At 36.1% G+C, this 18,420-nt stretch overlaps 2 protein-coding genes across 4 annotated transcripts; one reads left to right on the top strand and one right to left on the bottom strand.

The window, feature by feature from the left end:
• Positions 1–2,717: 2,717 nt before the first annotated feature.
• On the bottom strand, positions 2,718–13,133 carry LOC109044137 (uncharacterized). 3 transcript variants are annotated; one of them, XM_019061691.2, is made up of 4 exons: positions 12,976–13,133; positions 5,565–5,712; positions 4,318–4,503; positions 2,718–3,638 (listed from the first exon to the last, which is right to left on the bottom strand). In XM_019061691.2, exons 2-4 carry the CDS (start codon positions 5,709–5,711, stop codon positions 3,267–3,269), a joined length of 705 nt encoding a protein of 234 aa, XP_018917236.1. In that variant the 5' UTR covers position 5,712; positions 12,976–13,133; the 3' UTR covers positions 2,718–3,266. The 3 variants fall into 3 exon arrangements, with proteins under 3 accessions (XP_018917236.1, XP_018917235.1, XP_018917234.1); XM_019061690.2 differs by having other exon boundaries at positions 12,981–13,133; XM_019061689.2 differs by lacking the exon at positions 12,976–13,133 and adding an exon at positions 6,296–6,318.
• On the top strand, positions 5,926–17,874 carry Hrs (Hepatocyte growth factor regulated tyrosine kinase substrate). The gene is given in 9 exon segments (XM_072297493.1): positions 5,926–6,103; positions 7,447–7,531; positions 8,458–8,533; positions 10,025–10,213; positions 11,811–11,960; positions 13,736–13,864; positions 15,094–15,177; positions 16,406–16,987; positions 16,989–17,874. Coding segments are annotated over 9 exon segments (1,767 nt in total). The 5' UTR covers positions 5,926–6,069; the 3' UTR covers positions 17,427–17,874.
• Positions 17,875–18,420: the final 546 nt, after the last annotated feature.

Genomic DNA, 18,420 nt, shown 5'->3' with positions numbered 1-18,420 from the left:
TCTGTTCAAATTTTACCGCGCTCTAAGAAAGCAAAAATCGAACTAGCCAATCAGGTTCTAACCTTCAGAGCATGACATTTTGAGGTTAGAATTTCCGACTCAGCTTTTGAGCTTTATTTTGTTTTGTTTTCAGTTTTTCAATTCAATTAGTTATCGTGATTTTAATTGCGCATTCCGTGAAATTTTGAATTAATCTCATCAACATTCCGTTTTCATTTCTTACACCAAAAGGCAACTTTGTTATCCAGAATTATTTGTAAATGAATTTTCGAATCATCTTACTCAATTGGTAGATTTTCAAATTGAAACTTACTTATGTACGCTTCATTATCAACCATGCGTAATACATTTGCAGCAAGGAAACACAACGAGTTTTGATGCCATTGTGAAGTGTTCATAGGTAAGCGTAATCACTACACTTTCTTCATGTGCATTTTCACATCTATTTTTGGCATAAACATTGTCACTTCAACTTGCGAACCTCTGAAACTGCGATGTCCATCCCATTTCTGTGTTTAAGTACGTATACAGGCTGCGTTTGTATATCTGAGAGAAAAGCAACCTCACAAACATCACAGGAGGCTCACCAAAGCACGCTGCCCGTCACAAAGTCCTTTTGATTCATCAAATCAATTTGCCTTGACACTTTAGTCTCCTATACCATGAACATGTCGTGACAGTAGTTCTATTCCTTGTTACTGTGACTACCTAGTCTGCATTATTCCTACCCTAACGGATTTTTATTTGTTTCAGAGCTTTGGATCAAGAATGGCTGCCATTAAAAGACCCCTCTTTGCCGAAAACTATGACCGAAAAACCTTGCTCATAGAAGAGGTTCATGGCAGTGTAGCAGCAGATTTCCTACTCTCGTCCATATTGATTGATCAATTTCAAAGGAATCCCAATGCTGGCATGTGTTTAGTTCTTTTTCACAATACCCTCTCGCACTTCAACAACATTTGCTCAAAGAATATCTTGAAGCTTAACCTCGATGATCTGATTCAGAATGAAAAAATTGTTTGCATACAAGCAATGGAATCAGTCTTAAAAACCTTTAGCGATGAGAAGGAAGACAATTTTTCTAAAGTTAGTAATTTAGGTTCTTTTTATTTTGAGAAAGTGAATCAAGCGATCAATAAACTTATCGCTAAAAATGTATCCCACATTTATTTAGTTGTTGAAAGTGTAAGCAATCTGTTGTATTTAAGTCAAACTTTCAAAGATGTAATTAACTTCGTTCAGAGTTGTCTCAACCTGTCACCCTCCACATTGATCGTGTCGTCCCACTCGAGTGATACAAATCCTGACCAAAAATTATTGCTAGCTTTTTTAAGGCATTTAGCAAATATTAATATTAGAGTTTCAGGTCTTAAAACAGGTTTCAGCTCTGATGTATCAGGAAATTTTGTTGTGGAAAAAAAGTCAGACTCCATACATGATTTTAGTGTCCATAAAGACAAGTTTTTCTTTAAGTTGGAAGAAAACTCAGCCGCAATATATGATGGTGTTGCGCCAAGCTTTTTAAAATAGACACAGTACAAAAAAATAGAGTTTACTCAATTTTCTTTAACCTTAAGCCCCTTTTCCTCAGGTATACCTCAAATATAAAGCAATTGCAATTCAAACTTTGTTATCTACACATCATTTAAGTGCAATATCGATAGCCAAAGTGCGAAACCATGTATCTCCATCTGTGACGTAGCAGACTTCTCGTCATATTTGATTTTTTCTTGAGAAAAGTAGCCAACTTTATTTATTTAAAATGTCCTTGAGTTTTCTTTTCTGTTGGGAGAATATTCTGTTTAAATTTCAAGCTATTAAGTTGGATTGCTGCCCCTCATTGAAATAACATACGAGCGGACATTTTAAAACACCACAATGGAGGTATGTGGTTTTGCAATTTGGTCGTCTATATTGAGGATGATACATGCAAAGAATAGCTCTAATTCATGGTTTGTTTAATTGTACATTAACCCTTTAAACATGGGCTGTACAGTCTGAAGTTTACACTCCATGAAATGAATTTGATTTGCTATTTTGCAAGATTGCAGTCACATTTTATATTCATAATGAAGGCCATTTAGTATTATCCTGGTAGTGTTTTCTTCTCAAACTGGGCCTCTACTATATGAACAGCAAACTTAATTGCTTCAGTCAGATTTGAAATTCATGCAATGTTGCACTATGAGGAAGTGGTTGCCTCTCACAATCAGTGTGTTTTGAAAGAAATCTTCTCTTTGCTTTCTTTAATTGGCTACATAAGAATGTGAGAGAGCTTGTCACTTGCTGACTAAAGTATCACAGGCGTCATTTACACTGAAATGCTATTTTTGCCGGGTATCTTTAAATTGTTTAATTATTTCTCTCAAATTTTAACACATACCTTCATGAAAATTTCAGGAATTAATCTGGACAGCAGAAGAAATATTAGGTACAATTTTCAAGCGATTCTATTCAATAGTTTTGCCGTAGAAAACTGGAAAAACTTAAGAAGTTCAAGCACAAATGGCACATGTAATACATTGGCCAGAAGGTGACGATACGATAAATCATGAAAATAGAAGTCAGTTCTTTTTGTGAAAATAATACAGGCCACCAGCTTTAAAGCTATTTGTACTCTATTGAGATTCCTTCAATAATTTGTACTTTCCTCCTAAAAAAAATAAAATTAAATAAATGGAAAGGTTTGGTTTTTGTTTAAAATTAAAAAAAAAAAATTGACATTGTACAGAAAATAGAAATAATTTATTCACATGAAAACAAGAATAACCACAAAATTACAAATTGAAAATTGGAGTCAAGCTCAGGCATTAACTCAAAGTCAAATTCTGACCTACTTTCCTTAAAAAGACCTTTGTAAAAAAAGAGACGAAACTGATTTTTTATTTCCATTTTATCTCAGCTTTCAGTAAAAATGCAACCTCCTGGAAACAAGTGTTCAGTGGCAAATAAACATCTGTAGTAGAAAATATCCTTTAACAAATTACTTATTCATTCAAGGTTTTTGAAGTTCAAAACAAAAGCAATTTAATGTGTGGGTTTATTATGGTAAAGTCAAATTTTGACCCCAAAAAGAAGCATAACGGAACTTAGGTAAGTCTAGAAAAGACCCATCATAAAAATAATTAATCACAAATGCAACAGCATAGAACACTTCAAGCTTGCACAGCAACTTATAAGGAAAATACTGTAGTTTCAACCGACAATCTAATGAACTGGTCGGAGTACCTTCAGCTTAAGGTGCAACTATTTCATGATGAGATTTACTATTTTGCGTTACCAAAAATGTCTTTGTTGAGAATGTCGGAGGCAAATTTAACAGCTTCGACTGTTTCCAACAGATTTGACACCTCTTTGAAGGAGGCATCAAATGCTAACTTCTGAGAGTCCCCTGGAGAGAATACAACACCGCTGTCTTTCAAAACAAGACCGTTTTCACCGAAGTCTACTATTGTATTCGCCTTCTTCAATTGGAATGGCTTCCTTTTATTCATCTTCAGCAGTTGATCTGCGATAGCATTCTGCTCTGCCATGTCGAGGAACTGACGTACTTTGCCCATTTCCAGGTCTGTTTGTTTTTTGAGATAAAGAGAAGCTTTTTTTTGGAGCTTTTCGTTAACAGTGAGCAAATGTGTAATCTGAAATGGACAGCAAGAAGATATTATTATAGAAAAGACATGTTTTTTAGAAAAAAGAATAATACAAACGAAAAAACAAAGGAGGACTAGTCTGTCAGAAGATTAAAATTTTTGGAATGGAGCTTCCGCTATAGATCTTCGACTATTTAATTTGATTTGTTTCTTTTTTTTTTGGGGGGGGGGGGGGGAGAAAATTTATTTGAAAATTGCACATTTAAATTTAACTTAGTGTTGTAAATCATACCTTACAGCCAAACTTTGTGCAGGGGAGTTGCATGCCTTCAGGGGGGAAAAAACAGAAGGTAACTGCTCTTGAAAATTATATGAAACTGGAACTAAGGACTAAGTGTCAATACTTTTAAAAAATTAACCTCTTCAGAATTTGATCCATTTTCTCTATTCATCATAGTTAAGAAGATTTAGGAGAGGTAAACTGACTTTTTGGATGACTCCTATTTTTACCTTGGCAAAATATCTGTACCAAGACAACCTTAAAACATAGATAATCACCATGCTAAATTTTAACCTTTCCATGAGTTTCTCACTCCAGATACAAAAAAAATTATCAAAGCATGAGTAGTAGAGAAATCAATTAATCTTTATTTCCGTAACGTGGAGAAGTTACAATTCAAATTAAAGGATTCGAAGAACTAAAATTAACACAATATCGTATTCTTACCGTCTCCAGGCGAGAGGAATCTTTTTCCAGTTCTTTCCTAACTCGATTATAATGACTGTCGTTATTATGATAGAATAGTTCCATATCTGGGTCTACTTCTAAGAATAGAGATGGTACTGAGCCAAATGAGGGCTTTGAACGTCCACTCGAGGGATCTATTTGAATCTGGTCACTCTTGAAATGAATCTGGTAAATGAGGAAAAACCAAGATAAAAATCGATTAGCAATTTGCTTAATGGCTCTAGAAACACCAAAAACCTACCCGAAACATGGATAAAACTTTGCACTGCATATCGTGCAGCTGGCCGAATTTTTATGCTATTTCTTGATACTTTGGCTGGTTAAAGCAAGACGTTTATCATTTAACTTACAATTGTTGACACTTTGTCATGCTGATATAAGTAAGAATCAGCAATCAGCCTGTTGAACTGAGAAGTATACTGAGCCTAAGTGCAAAGCGCTGTGAGTTTAGAGTAAGACATTCCTTTGATCCACATTTTTTTTGAAAAGAGCTCTTACATATCACGGGGATTTGCAATCTGATTAATTCTTCAGTAATATTTTGTGATGCAAGGCCGATAAAGAATGGTGGGTGCACTTCGTACCCTCTGGACATGACACCGTCGTAGGTACTTGGGCCCGGGGACTCAACCTCGGATTGCAGGGTAAAACCCATACCTTCCTGACATCACAACGCTTCAAGATGGCAGACAAAATCGAAATGCGACCACTATCCTTTATCCGCCTTATTTGTGATGGTAATCCACATGAACCAATCAAAAAATAAAAAGAAGATCCAATGGACAGCGACTTAATTTACACCAATTCGATTGACAATTAACTAAAGCACCAGGGTCCATTTGATCGATATGGATCAAACCTAAAATGAAAACGTGAATTTATTACCAGACTTGCAATTGGATCAACGAACCCATGATCCAATCGACCCTGTGCCAATTCCATCGATGCCCACTGGCAGGAACAATTGTATGGATTCAACCGGATAAACCTAGGAGGAAAAACTAAAGATTGCCTGACAGAAAGACTTCTACTTGCTTTGAAAGTCTAATTTAATGAGAATCACTTCTCATTTGTGATCCTTGAGAGTCGAGAGTCAAAGACTCATTCGGAGCAAGCGATACACAGCCCACAGGACTGTTTCTTGGGCGTTTTGGAACGAGATGGATCAAAAGAATTATTTGAAGTAACAAATAAGGATATTAATGATAAATTAACTGAACCCTCACGTGGCATAATCCATGTTTCGGCGAAATGTCAGAGCTTCGAAGACTGCATGCGTTCAGCCACTGTTGTTTGAGAGAATCTTCTTCTGGGAATTCAAAGATCTCACCACTTTCAGACGTAGTCCGGCAGCTTTTAACGGCACACAACATCCTGAAAATTTGGCTTAATTATTGAGACTGTTTAAGTAAATTATTATTGTGAAATAACTTCCATGAAAAAGAGAGATACATAAGCGACAAAAAGGAAGAAATTTCAAATGTTGATAAGAAACAGTAAACAGTAGAAACGGGCGGGAAATTTTTAAACATCGATGCTTGCGATGATTGGTGTTAAAAATGCCGACCTTGACCGTTGAACGATGACGATGATATCATATCAGCTCTCAGCTGATTGAGTTTTCCTGATTGTGATTGTGAGTCATGTCTTGTTCGAATTCTTTCTATTTTTCAGTCAGTTTAAATTAAAACTGATTACTGTTTCCAATCCTCGAAGTTGTACAGCTGCAGAATGTTTCGAACTGGAAAACTTGATAGTCTTATTGGTAAGTAAGTTTTCACAAACTTAGGTCATACAGTTCCTGGTTCCCACTACAGCGCTTTTTTTTGCCTTTGTCTCTGTTTTATCATTCAGTGAAGTTCTTCCATTATTTTTCCACATCTGAGAACATGAGATCGAAAATTTGCAAACATCTAAGGTCCATAATTCTCATTTTAATCAACAACAATATACTTACATGATCATTTCATAACATGTACATCGCAACCAAACGTCCAACTGCAGGGGCAGTTCTCATTCTTGAAGTTCACTTAACCAAAGTACATAGCGCTCCTTTTTATAATCAGGAAGTATTCATCATCATGGCTTGGACTTATTGGTATTACATAAGAGAAAGTATATTTTTATCAGTGGCAGTAGTCGCTCCTCAAAGAAAGAGTTTCACCATTTGTCAGATGCAAGTACCTCCTAAGAATGATTCAACATCATACTGCTCCTACACTTTGGAGTAAAATCAGCCTCCTCCTAACAGGAGAAATATTGTTGGAGATAACTGTCAAGTCTTGAGGGGATTGATTTCACGCAATGTCGTAGATTTATCAACTTTAGTTCTTGTTCATGTTTGCAAAACATAAGTGGTTTTCCTGTCAGGAATCTTTCTTCACTTGAACTTACCTTTTGTAAGGCTGAAAGCATCTCTCTTTGCAGCAGAAAATTTCCCTGCCAGCTTTCAAATCTTTCAAAAAATTCTCAAGGTTGGCTGATCATCCCTTGATTAGGCGATTTTAGGTGTAATCTAACCTTGTATTTGATGAAAAGTTTCCTTGATTGGAAAAAGAAATGTCGACAATTTTCTCATTTCTTTACCAATGATTTTCATAGATTCTTTTTCAAACACCATACCAGTTCTTTTAATGTCTATTGATTATTCAGACAGAATTTATCGGAATCAGCCCAACTACTTTCTACATCACCAGATTTCCTATCTTGTCTTATTTTTTAAATGGGATACTGATCAACATTCTGTCTTGAAATTATGGGAATACTTATATTCTCTATGAAAGTTTCAAAGCGTCATGTTCTTTAGCTCTCTATTAAAAGAAATAAAACCTCCAAGAAAATTAGGCACTATGTGAAATGCCGTCAGCTGATTTCAGTTGAACCTTCACCATTTCTAAATTATTTCAAACCTCAATTTTGTTATGAAGACTCATATTTTTATGACCAAATCATCAAAATTTTAAAGAGAGCAAAATTCGACTGCCTATAACAATAATTGTAAACATAATAATGATCCCAATTTTCTTTCTATTTTTCAAGTTCTTTTATAAGCTCATTCTCTCTTTGCCAAGTTCTTTTCCTAATACTCTTTATTATTTTGATTTGTAGAAGCAGCTACGAGTAATTTAAATCTGGAGCCACCCTGGCCTCAAATCATCAAAATATGTGACTTAATTCGACAAGGAGATGTTCAGTAAGTAAATATACTCTAAAGTAACATTTATAGTCTGCACAGAGAAAATGAGCAAGCAAGGGGATGAGTCGGTGACGACACCCTCGGCAACGGTCACAAGTATTACCATGAAAACATGGCCGCACTGCTCCTTTTGGTTAGCTTGTCGTCACAATGTTTTTGCAATCATTTGTTGGGTGGGCAGTTTGTTCCGTTGCTTGAGCGTCGAGATGCAGATACAATGATTTCTTCAAACGACTCATTTGGAGGGGCATATAAACCCTTTTACAATACCCACTGCTGTGATGAGGAAAATGTTGTATGTGCCCTTAGATGCTGTCAAATTTTCAGAGAAATGTATAAATATTTATCCTTCAATTTGTTGGAGAATTTCGTCTGCAATCAGCTCTAAGACATCTAAAAATTTGGCAACTCATGAATGTATACACAGCGTTTTTCTCTAGTACAGTAGAGTAGGTCACACCCCTGGTCCATCAGTTTTTGGGGCACGAACAGTGATTCAAAATCTACAAAAATCTGCAGAGCATTTCACTCTAGAAGCTATTTTGCCTCCGGAAAACCTGAGTAATGTGAGTGCAGAGTGGAACCTAATCTTTTTTGCATAGTGCAGAATTGGCTTTATCTGTGGAGTGAACACTGCTCCATAAGAGCAAATTTCACTCATATCACTCAGGTTTTTTAAGAGCCAATCTTTTTAAGATTTCCAATGGAGTGGAAAAATGGCACTTATTCAAGAATACTTAAGGATCTCAGAAGACAAAATTAGTTGTTTTTGTAAAATTGGTCCTTTTTTTTTGCTGAATATATTCTTCCACAAAACATTCATTAAATTATATTACAAGAGTTTATCAAGAATGAATCATTAGAAATATGAGCTATCTTTGGTAGTTACTTAATATATTCATTTGTCTCCATAATTTTTTCAGGCCTAAAGTCGCTCTTGCTGCAGTCAAGAAGAAACTTACAAGTAACAACCCCCATACTGCAATGTATGCTTTATTGGTATGTGGTCATCTTTTAAACATTTACTCCAAAAGTATAAAATGTATTTGTCGCAGGCAAATAATCAAATCAGGAATTTTGTTAATTGCCCATGCAAAGTGAGGAACATTCTCACTCAGATTAAAATTGTGACTCCTGCTAATTTTGGACAAAATAATTATTGGTCTTCATAAATTGATTTTTAAAAATTTGCATCATTCTATGGTTGCTGTAATAATTTCTAGGTCAGAAATGAACATTCATTTCATAAGATATAGAATTTTTAAAATTTGGTTGGTTAAAGTGCATTAGAAGTGTTTTAAAAAGGAAAATACAATGATAGTTGGTAGTTTGATGAATTCTTACCTTCAAATTATTTAAAACAAAAGATATCTTTGTCTTAATGCAGAAAACATCGCAAACTTTCGAAATTTGACTATTTGCCTAGGCAGTTGATAAAGTTCCTGATTTGACTATTTGCCTGTGACGTATAATTTACCTTAGGACATTGTTTGTTAAATAATGAGATTTGACGTCGGCTGTATTTTGCTCTTCTTGCTTATGATGTTTCTAACAACTCCTGAAGGATGATGAACTTTAATCATGAAATTTTCCGTGTGCTTTTGAGTTGAGTGGGACGAAATGGTGAATTTTCCAGCATTTCAACAAGAAGTTCTCATGGAGATGTGGCAATTCTGTAGCATTGGTGATGAGAATGATGTTGCGTTTGGACAAGTCTTCGTTTGGAAATTGAAGCGATGCTGTACTGTATATATACTGTCATCATTTGAAAGAAATTTGGTTCTTTGACTAGTATTTCATTCTAACAAAGGATAGTGAGGGCAAACGGCGGCTAATTCATCTCCAGTGTTGGAGAGGATAAAAGAACTTTTCTAGATTACCAATTCGATTTATCTTCAATTCAGCCATAAAATGCAATTAAATGTGTCAAAGAATTCTCTTCTCAGTCTTACTTTTTTTGGGAAGTGGCACTCAGAAAGTTAAAGAATTTCAATTTTCCTTGCTCAGGAGATCAAGGAGAACATCTCATAAAAAAGTAAAAAAATGTTACCGTTGCCAAATATTTTCATCCATGGCATAATGTCCTTTGCTATTCACTTCATTATCTCATCATAGTATGGAGTAATATCACAGATGCTCTGGTTTAGGTTTGTATTAAAGGTCATGTAGGAGGACGGCACTTTACATTTGTCAAGATTTAGACTGCGCACTGTTTCCTTGCCAGTCAGAAGCATCTGTCTTAGAAGGTTTGTCACCTAGAATTCTCCGATTCAAAATCAAATTTAAATTAAAATTTCCTAGAAAATCCATTATTTTACAATGATTTCAGTCCAAAAAGTTTAAAAGAATTGTTCAGAAGAAGGGCTCTTTTCGAAACGTTTTCTAAGATTTTAATCAGTCATCAAAATTCAGCAAAGTTCCATTGTCTTGCAGGATTTCAACTTCTACAGACATAACATTCAATGTTCCTGTTTTTCCTTTGTCTAATAGGTCTTAGAATCTATGGTAAAAAACTGTGGGGCAGTCATCCATGATGAGGTCGCCTCCTTACAATTTATGGAGCAACTTCACGAGTTGGTCAAAACTACACAACACAAGGAAGTGAAAGAAAAAATTCTGGAGCTTATTCAAGGATGGGCTTTTGCTTTTCGAAAAAATCAAAGATACCGTGCTGTCCAGGCAAGTTACTTTCATTAACAGTCAGCTCTCTAAAGTATAACCTTGTCACCAACTTTTTTTAGGAAAAAAATATTTTGATTTTCGGATTTCTTTTTTCCCCTTCTCTAGTTTTTTTTTTTTTTTTTTTTTTTTTTTTTGTAGATCCGGTCTCCTAAAAAGCAATTATTTTCTCATCTTGCATGTTAGTCTCTCATAATAGCACTCCATTTCTTCCTTAGTGAATTATGTGTGGTGAGGGAGCATTCATAGATTACTTAACGCACTTTTTCGGCATTTTAACCCCCCCTCCCCCCTCTTCAACACTTTTGTGTCGTAGATCCCTATCCTTTAACATATAAAAACAAAATGCATCTTACAACTTAACTATCTGACACAGACGACTGGGCTGAAAAACAGTTCGAATATTATTCAGGATAAAAGAAATGATATGCTCCAGGTGACTTAGTGTTGGCTAATGGCTGGATCAATATAAGCACCCTGAATAGGAACTTCTAATGCTTCTCTGCCCTATTGTGGTTATTCCTCTTTTTCCCACCAACTTTTTTAGCATCCTCTCCTCCTTCCTTTTCTGGTTAGTTACTTGTATTTCAGTGGAATGAATGCCTTTATCATGTAATTCTCCAAAAGTATGTTTCAGTGTTAATCATGTCTTTTAATGTTCTTAACTTTCCCATGGCCCATTATTCTCTTTAAACTGTCAAACATGGGTAAAATTCTGAGGCCATTTCTTTCTTCTTCAGAAGCAAGTATTTCTCTTTGTGTGTTATCATATCTGTCTTCTTTTCTGTCTCTGAAATCTTATTTAATCTTTTTTTTCCGCAGACCGAATTTTTATCAAAATAGATCACTGTTAAGGTTTGAATTGAAGCACTCTGATTCATATTCCCTCTTCAAAACACATTTTGTGCAATAGAAATTACCGACATTAACTCCTAACCAATATATCAATACAACTTTTGAGCGCCAGTTACAAAAAAATTTAGATTTCATGGTCGCAAAAAAAAAAAAAATCTGAGTTCACATAAATAAATTCGTGCACTACAACAGTTTTGGCAGGTATCTTAATGAAGCAATGTTACTTCCCTCCTCTTTGTAGTTCCAAGTGTTGGTATTATGCAACAGCTGAGTCAGAGGGCAGAGATTGACGTTGCCATTTTTGCATACTGCAGAGACTGTTACAGTAATGTTTAGTTTGTGATTCAACTCAAGTAGGTAATGGTTTTTTTTTTTGGTTTTTTTTTTGAGAGAGAGAAGTTTGAATCTATGCATCAAAGAACCAAAATATCATTTTTGTTGCACAAATCGAGTTTTACGCAAAATTTTGATGAGAATTCATAAAGTGCATAAATTCACACCTTGTGTAGTGGTCCATTATTATAATGCTTGAAATTGCATACTGTCCAGTGGTCCATTGTGTCTTCAACCTTCAAGTTGAATACTAAAAGATCAACTGCATTGCAGTGAGAATCCTAGCTGAACATAACTTTATTCCTTGAGTCGTAGCTTCACATCCTTTGTTACTTTAACACTTCCTTCTATTCGAAAATTGTTTCTTCTGACGGTCTGTTTCTCAAGAATAATTTTCGCCTTTTTTCAGGATGTAGTTACTCTTATGAAAGCGGAGGGATGCAGTTTTCCTACTCTAAATGAGAGTGACGCAATGTTTACAGTCGACACAGCACCAGAATGGGCAGAAGGCCACTGCTGTCACAGATGCCGCGATGCTTTCACATTATTTAATAGAAAGGTACTTTTTAATTGCATAGCTTTGCTTGTCTGAATAATTTGTGGGAAAGGTAGAGAATTAGTTTTTCTTCCTCATTGCCCAACAGAAGTTTTTAACCCAGTTCTCTTAGAAGTTTTTAAGTCCTTTGGAATAAGAAAGAATTGCAAATTAATTGTTTAATTTTTTAAAATTTGATCCTATTTTGAAATGGGTTTGGGCTTTTCTCTACCCGTGTAACCGTCTAACCCCTTTCCTCATTGATTAAAAATTAAAAAAAAGGAATAACTGTTCTGCTAAGATAGCAGGATGCCGAAACTACTACAACGTATTTCGATTTGCAATGCTGCGAACTTCCCGTTAAACTCTATTTTATAAGTAGAAAACCATGAACAGCAATTCTTGATACCCTCAGTGATTACTCTCGTCTGTGTGAAGAAAACCCTGTAAAACCATCAAGGGATGATACTGGTTTGTTCTCCTTCCAAAGAATAAGACAGAAGTGGAGATTTTTTAATACTGTAAACGAGATAGGTAGTCTGGTAGTCTCACCATCGAGTAGCTTTGGAAACTGGAGACATTACCACAAATATCTGTAGTATCAAGATTATGTATGTGGATTAAGAAAAGGTTTTTTTTCTTCTTTTTTTCTCCAAGTTTTATTTATCAATACATTTTTATGTGAAAATTGACAGAGAGTGAGAATAATGGTATTTACGGTAAAACTGCAAAACTCAAAAGTAATTAGTGAATAAGCTGACTTGGGTAGTTGTTAATTACAAGTAACAGGGAGTAATTAAACAACACATGACAGAAGCTCTTATAGGTGAAAAAGACAGTTAAATGCCAAAAAGACCTACACAGAAGTAATACTAGTGTTTTGAAGATTTAGTTCATAATCTGAATGATGAATGATGAAATGGAATGGAATAATGAGTAAAGCTCATCGTTTCTCTCCTTAAAGGAAATAAAGAATGTTTAAAAATAAGCTTTAACAAACGTCTCTTATGAATAAGCTTGGATGCAAAAGAAAAATTACCTTACATATATTGGCTCAAGTCTGGACGAAGTGTATTTCCCTGGAAAGAGAAGCAATTTTCTGGGCTTGTCTTCCAACAGTTTTTTTGAGTTGTTGTACTGTTTCCTGCAACATTATAATTATTGCCTCATATTTAGTCTCAAGACTGGAGGTGTTTACAGTTATGGCATTAGGTAGATTGGGTACTGTGGTGGGAGTGAGGAGAGAATCAGATATACGTCTATCTTATCTCTGTTTGATTACGGCTGCCGCAATGCAGTGCTCCTGAATACAACCGTGCTAAAGAAGAACGATGCATGAGCCTTCAGGCATTGCTAAATTTCCCTCAGTGAAGTACCAATTTTTAGGGAAATTTGTGAATATTTTTCTTCCAATTTTTCAGAGGAGTTTTTTCGCAACTCAATCGAAAGTATCTGAAAATTTGAAGGAAAGATTCTTATAAATTTTCTCCAATAATAAATATATTAGCACAGGAAATCTGGGAACCTTCGAATGTTCATGCAGCATTTTTCCCAAACATGGCAGAATAGGACTATCCTGGGAGGTCTAACTGAAACTTACTTATAGTCCTTGTTGAGCTTGATTGAGTTTTTTTTAATTGAAGTTGTGGAAACTTCCTATTTTGGATTCCCACCTTGACTTTACAGCCAGTGCAGTCTAGTGATTTTTGCATTTTTTGCAATTTGGGACTGGTTTTTTTTCTCTGCCCTGTTTTTTTTTCTTTCGTAAAGTTTATCAATATTTTTCCCTTTTTTTCCAGCATCATTGTCGAGCTTGTGGTCAAGTCTTTTGTGGGAAATGTGCAAGTCAAACGAGCACGTTACCAAATATTGGTTTTGAAAAAGAAGTCAGAGTCTGTGATGTCTGCTATGAGAAAAGTCATAAGTAAGTCGAGTCTTGCAGAAAGTTGATTTAATAATTCATTATTTTCCTGATTAGGTCAATATTTTATTTGAATCCATTGTATACTTTTGGCGTTGCCCAACAATGAGTCGAGTAAGTTTCAAGGTAAATATCCCTATTTAATCTGAGAAATGCTATATAATGTTCTAGATAAAGTGAGTATCAGCATTAATTGTATCAAAATAAGTGTAGGTACCCCAGTAAAAATTGATGATCAAAGTGCAAAACTACGCATCTCCATTGCGAAGTTTCAAAATTTCCCCGGCTATTTTATTTTTTTGAAGAGGAGCTAGCCAACTTTATTGTTTGAAATTTATACAGAATATTCTTATAACAGAATAGAAAAATCAAGGACTTTTTTAGGGGTTGTGGACTAGATTTCTAAAAAAAAATGAAGTATACAGTCTACAATGTTGCAAACGGTTTTGCTTTTTTGCCATCGAAATATAAAAATGCCCAGGTGGCAATCATGCAACAGAAAATGCATGAAAGTTCTTCCAAAATGTACACAGGTCTGCATCTGAATAAATTCTGGAGAAATGATGGTTGATTCTAAAGACAATTTTAGCGCTGAGTTTGAAGATGATAGCAGTTTTTTTCCTATATGTTCCGATGACACTCAAGATTTCCCCAAAAAAACTTGCTTCTCTGAGGAAAATTCAATTTTCTGGAAAATGAAGGCTAATTATAAATAAACCAAGATCCTTTTTTGGTTTTAGTAGCGCAAAACACATGTGCAAAAATGTAATGTATACATGTAAAATATTCTACTGTGTTGGATAACGAGAATTTTCTGGGTGTAGCTGTAGCATAATCCACCCATATACCTCTCCATGTAAAACTGGTCTGTTTGCTTTGCATCTGAAAGGAGGAGAAAATGATACAATTCAGATGTCTAATGAGCCCTCTCTCATTTACTTTTGGTTGTTGAAGCTGAAAATGGCCCTAGTTTTTTTCCATCACCCACAAATTTTCGGAATTTTTTTCAATAAAAACCATACAAAAACGCGTTTTTATAGGCCTTGAGAAGGCATTTTTTTGAAAAATTTGTTTTCTGCAGACTTGCGTCAGTATTGTGAAAACTTGTTGTATGTTTTCAATAAAAAGCTCAGACCTTTAAACGCAGCCAAATCAAAAGAACTCTTTTTCCTCTGAAAAATGATATTATATGAAAATTCTTGAGTTATCAGCATTTACTCGCCATTCTGGTATCAGGCCACCGTGCAATCAACGAACGCAAATCAGATGAATCATTTACCTTCGGAATACTTAAACAGCTCTCTTGCTCAACAGTCTCAGGTAATCATTTCTTTCAAGTTTCCCCACATTACTTAAAATAATCTCAATTGAATAGATAATTCTCAAGAAAACCCAAGTGCCAGAAATGAAAATCGGAAAAAATGGTGAAAACTGTTTTAATAAGTCCATTCGAATTATTGGAGGTCAGAAAAATGAATGTGTGAGAAGATTTGCGTTTTAAAATTTGATTATGTTTGTCTCAGAAATTTTCCTACAATTTGAATGGAAAAAGAACAAAAAAGCGAATTGGCACTTACGTCTTGTTGAGAATTAACAGAATTGTTTCAACAGATTTTCCTCATTTAAAGCAAATTTGTAGTGTTTCAAGCTGTTACGGGCTTGAGAACGTTCATTTACACTTTCTCTACATGAAATACAATGAATACTTACTTATTGATGATTACATCACTGATGATCGCTTGTAAGTGCAAAAACTTACCAAGATCTCAAAAACAGAGACAATTTTGGCCCGGAAGAACAAATATTTACCCCTTAATTCTTGAAAATTCGAAATAACCGTGTGAAGGATTCAAATGGGATCAAATCAAGGCAAGCAAGCACTACATAGCGCTTTAGCGCTCGAGACTCAATGAGAATGACAGGACTTTCCAGATATTTTTAGGCCTTAAAAATCCGTTTTTTTGCTTGTATTTCTGCAACAAAATGCATCTATGTCTGAGCAACATTGAACCACTCAGATCTCAATTTTCTTTTTTTTTAACGGTCAAGTCTATTTGAGAATAACTAATTCAATTAATCTAAGAGGGATGTTTATATTGAATTATCTGTAATTCTTTAGTAACCCTTTCTTTTACTCGGGTTCTACTCTAATGCAAGTACTTTCCACCTTGTACAATGTTCTGTTCATTGCACTGTAAATAGTGCTACAAATCCGTTTGCTGAGTTTAATTTTTACTTTTTTACTGATGAACTGCAATTTTTCAAACTTTTTCGAAGCTTCCAAGAATAGGATGTTGCAAACTCAAGGTTGAGTTAAAAGACGAGCAGTTCATTACTTAAATTACATAAGTTGCTCATCATGTAAATTATCTTAAGCAAAAGTCTAGCTTCTGCTCTACTTTTGAACTCAGGCAGTATGAGGAAAATTTGCGCATGTTCCAGCTTTCAGCTGAATAAATTATGACTTATGAGAAGTTGATGTCCAGAGAAACTTCTGTTTTATTTTAAGACCATCACAAAAACTTATAAGCGCTCATTTTTTTTCCAGACGCCACCTCGCAAAACTGAGCAGCAGCTACGAGAAGAGGAAGAACTGAACTTAGCGATAGCACTTTCACAGTCTGAAGCGGAGGCTCAAAAAAATAAAAGTTTTTCCCGAGCGTCCTCCCTTCCATCTAGAACTGCAAACTACTCACCACCTGTGACTGAAAGCCCAGAAAAAGAAGATACAGATCCAGAGCTGGCACATTATCTGAATAGAGCCTATTGGGAAAATCGTCAACAAAATGACACAGGCACTATTAATCGCAGCCCCTCGGCTCCAACGTCTGCGCAGACAACTGCTCCAACTTTGCCTGTGTCCTCCACGTCTAGCTCCTCAATACAACAGCTGCAAAACGGAGGCATCGACAACAATGTAGACATGGACGAATTCGTCTCTACTCTAAAAAGTCAGGTGGATGTATTCGTAAACCGAATTAAGTCCAATTACAGTAGGGGTCGTTCAATAGCAAATGATAGCACTGTCCAAACACCATTCTTGAACATAACAGCAATGCATTCCAAACTCCTGAATTTCATACAAGAGCAGGATGATAGTCGGGCATATTACGAAGGACTTCAAGATAAATTTAACTCAAGTGAAAGACGCAAGAGCCGCTCTGGATGCTCTGCGGGAGGAACATAAAGAAAAATTAAGGCGTGAAGCAGAAATGGCGGAGAGGCAGAGGCAGTCTTTGATGGCACAGAAATTGGACACTATGCGTAAGAAGAAACAAGAATATCTTCAATATCAACGACAGTTGGCTCTACAACGCATTCAAGAGCAAGAGCGAGAAATGCTAGTGCGGCAAGAGCAACAGAAACAACAATATCTGATGGGAAGCATGAATCCGTACGCCTCAGTCCCTGGTTTCGAAAGTCAAGTGCCTCAGAGTCTACCTCAGCAAGGAGCACCATACTCAATACCGCCACAGATGCCACCAAATTATTCGTATCCGATGAATGTGCCTGGTATGCCGCCTCTTATCAGACCTGGGCCTCAACCCCCCAGTTCCCGCCAAATCTAGTGATGGGTCCTCAAGGCATGGTTGTCAATCAGAATGTTCCCCCAATGATAGGAGAAACAGAAGCAAATCGTCCTCCATCTCCCTCTAAATTAGGTCCCCAAAGTTTACAGCCTCCTCAGTCTTTACAACACATTCCTGGTGCTCCGTTGCAAGGACTTCAAACTCAGCCCTCGAGTATGCCCCCAATGGTGCAGCCCATATCCAACATGACACAACCAAGGATGCCCATGCAACCAGGCATGCCGAATCAACAGCTAATGCCCAACCAACACATGGTGAATCAACCAAATCAACCGGTGATGAGTCAGCCAGGAATGATGCCTCATCCGATGGTCAATCAACCCAACATGCCAAATCAAGGTATACCTATCCCTGTCTCGACCATGGCGCAGAACCAGCTCCCGGCTGGCGTCCAATACGGTGCTCCTGTGTCGCAAACAACTCAAAACGGAATCGAAGCACCAGGTCAGCCTAAACCAGTAGTGCAAAGCTTTCAACCTGGCCAGGTAATGGCTAGCACTCTTGTCGCAAATCTACCAGATGTACCGAATGCTCCTTTGGGACCGGCACCCAATTCTCACTCAAGTAGATCACGCTGGACTCTAAGCAGCCAGAAGCTCAGACAGCAGAACTCATAAGTTTCGATTAGCTAGTATGATCGATTTGTAAAAGCTATTTTTATTTTTATACATATTTTTTACACTTATATTGAGCCAAAAACCCAGACAAAACTTTTGAAGAGCTTCATTATTTCCATTTGCCTTTTCCGACAGGCATTTTTAGGGACTCTCACACACACACACACACACAGTGAGAGAGCGCGAGATCTTGCTATGGTTAAGCAGATAATATTTGTAAGGTGTAACGTTATGTTACAATTCTTTCTCAAAATTCTACGAACAATATGATGCTTGCAACAGAAAATTGAAAAATCAATGCCGTGCATGAGATGTTGAGGATTGTGACTATCACCGATCATAAGTGAAAAAAGTTG

This window comes from Bemisia tabaci, chromosome 2, assembly GCF_918797505.1.
Source record: "Bemisia tabaci chromosome 2, PGI_BMITA_v3".
Lineage (NCBI taxonomy): Eukaryota > Metazoa > Arthropoda > Insecta > Hemiptera > Aleyrodidae > Bemisia > Bemisia tabaci.
This window is presented reverse-complemented; position numbering and strand designations above follow the sequence as displayed.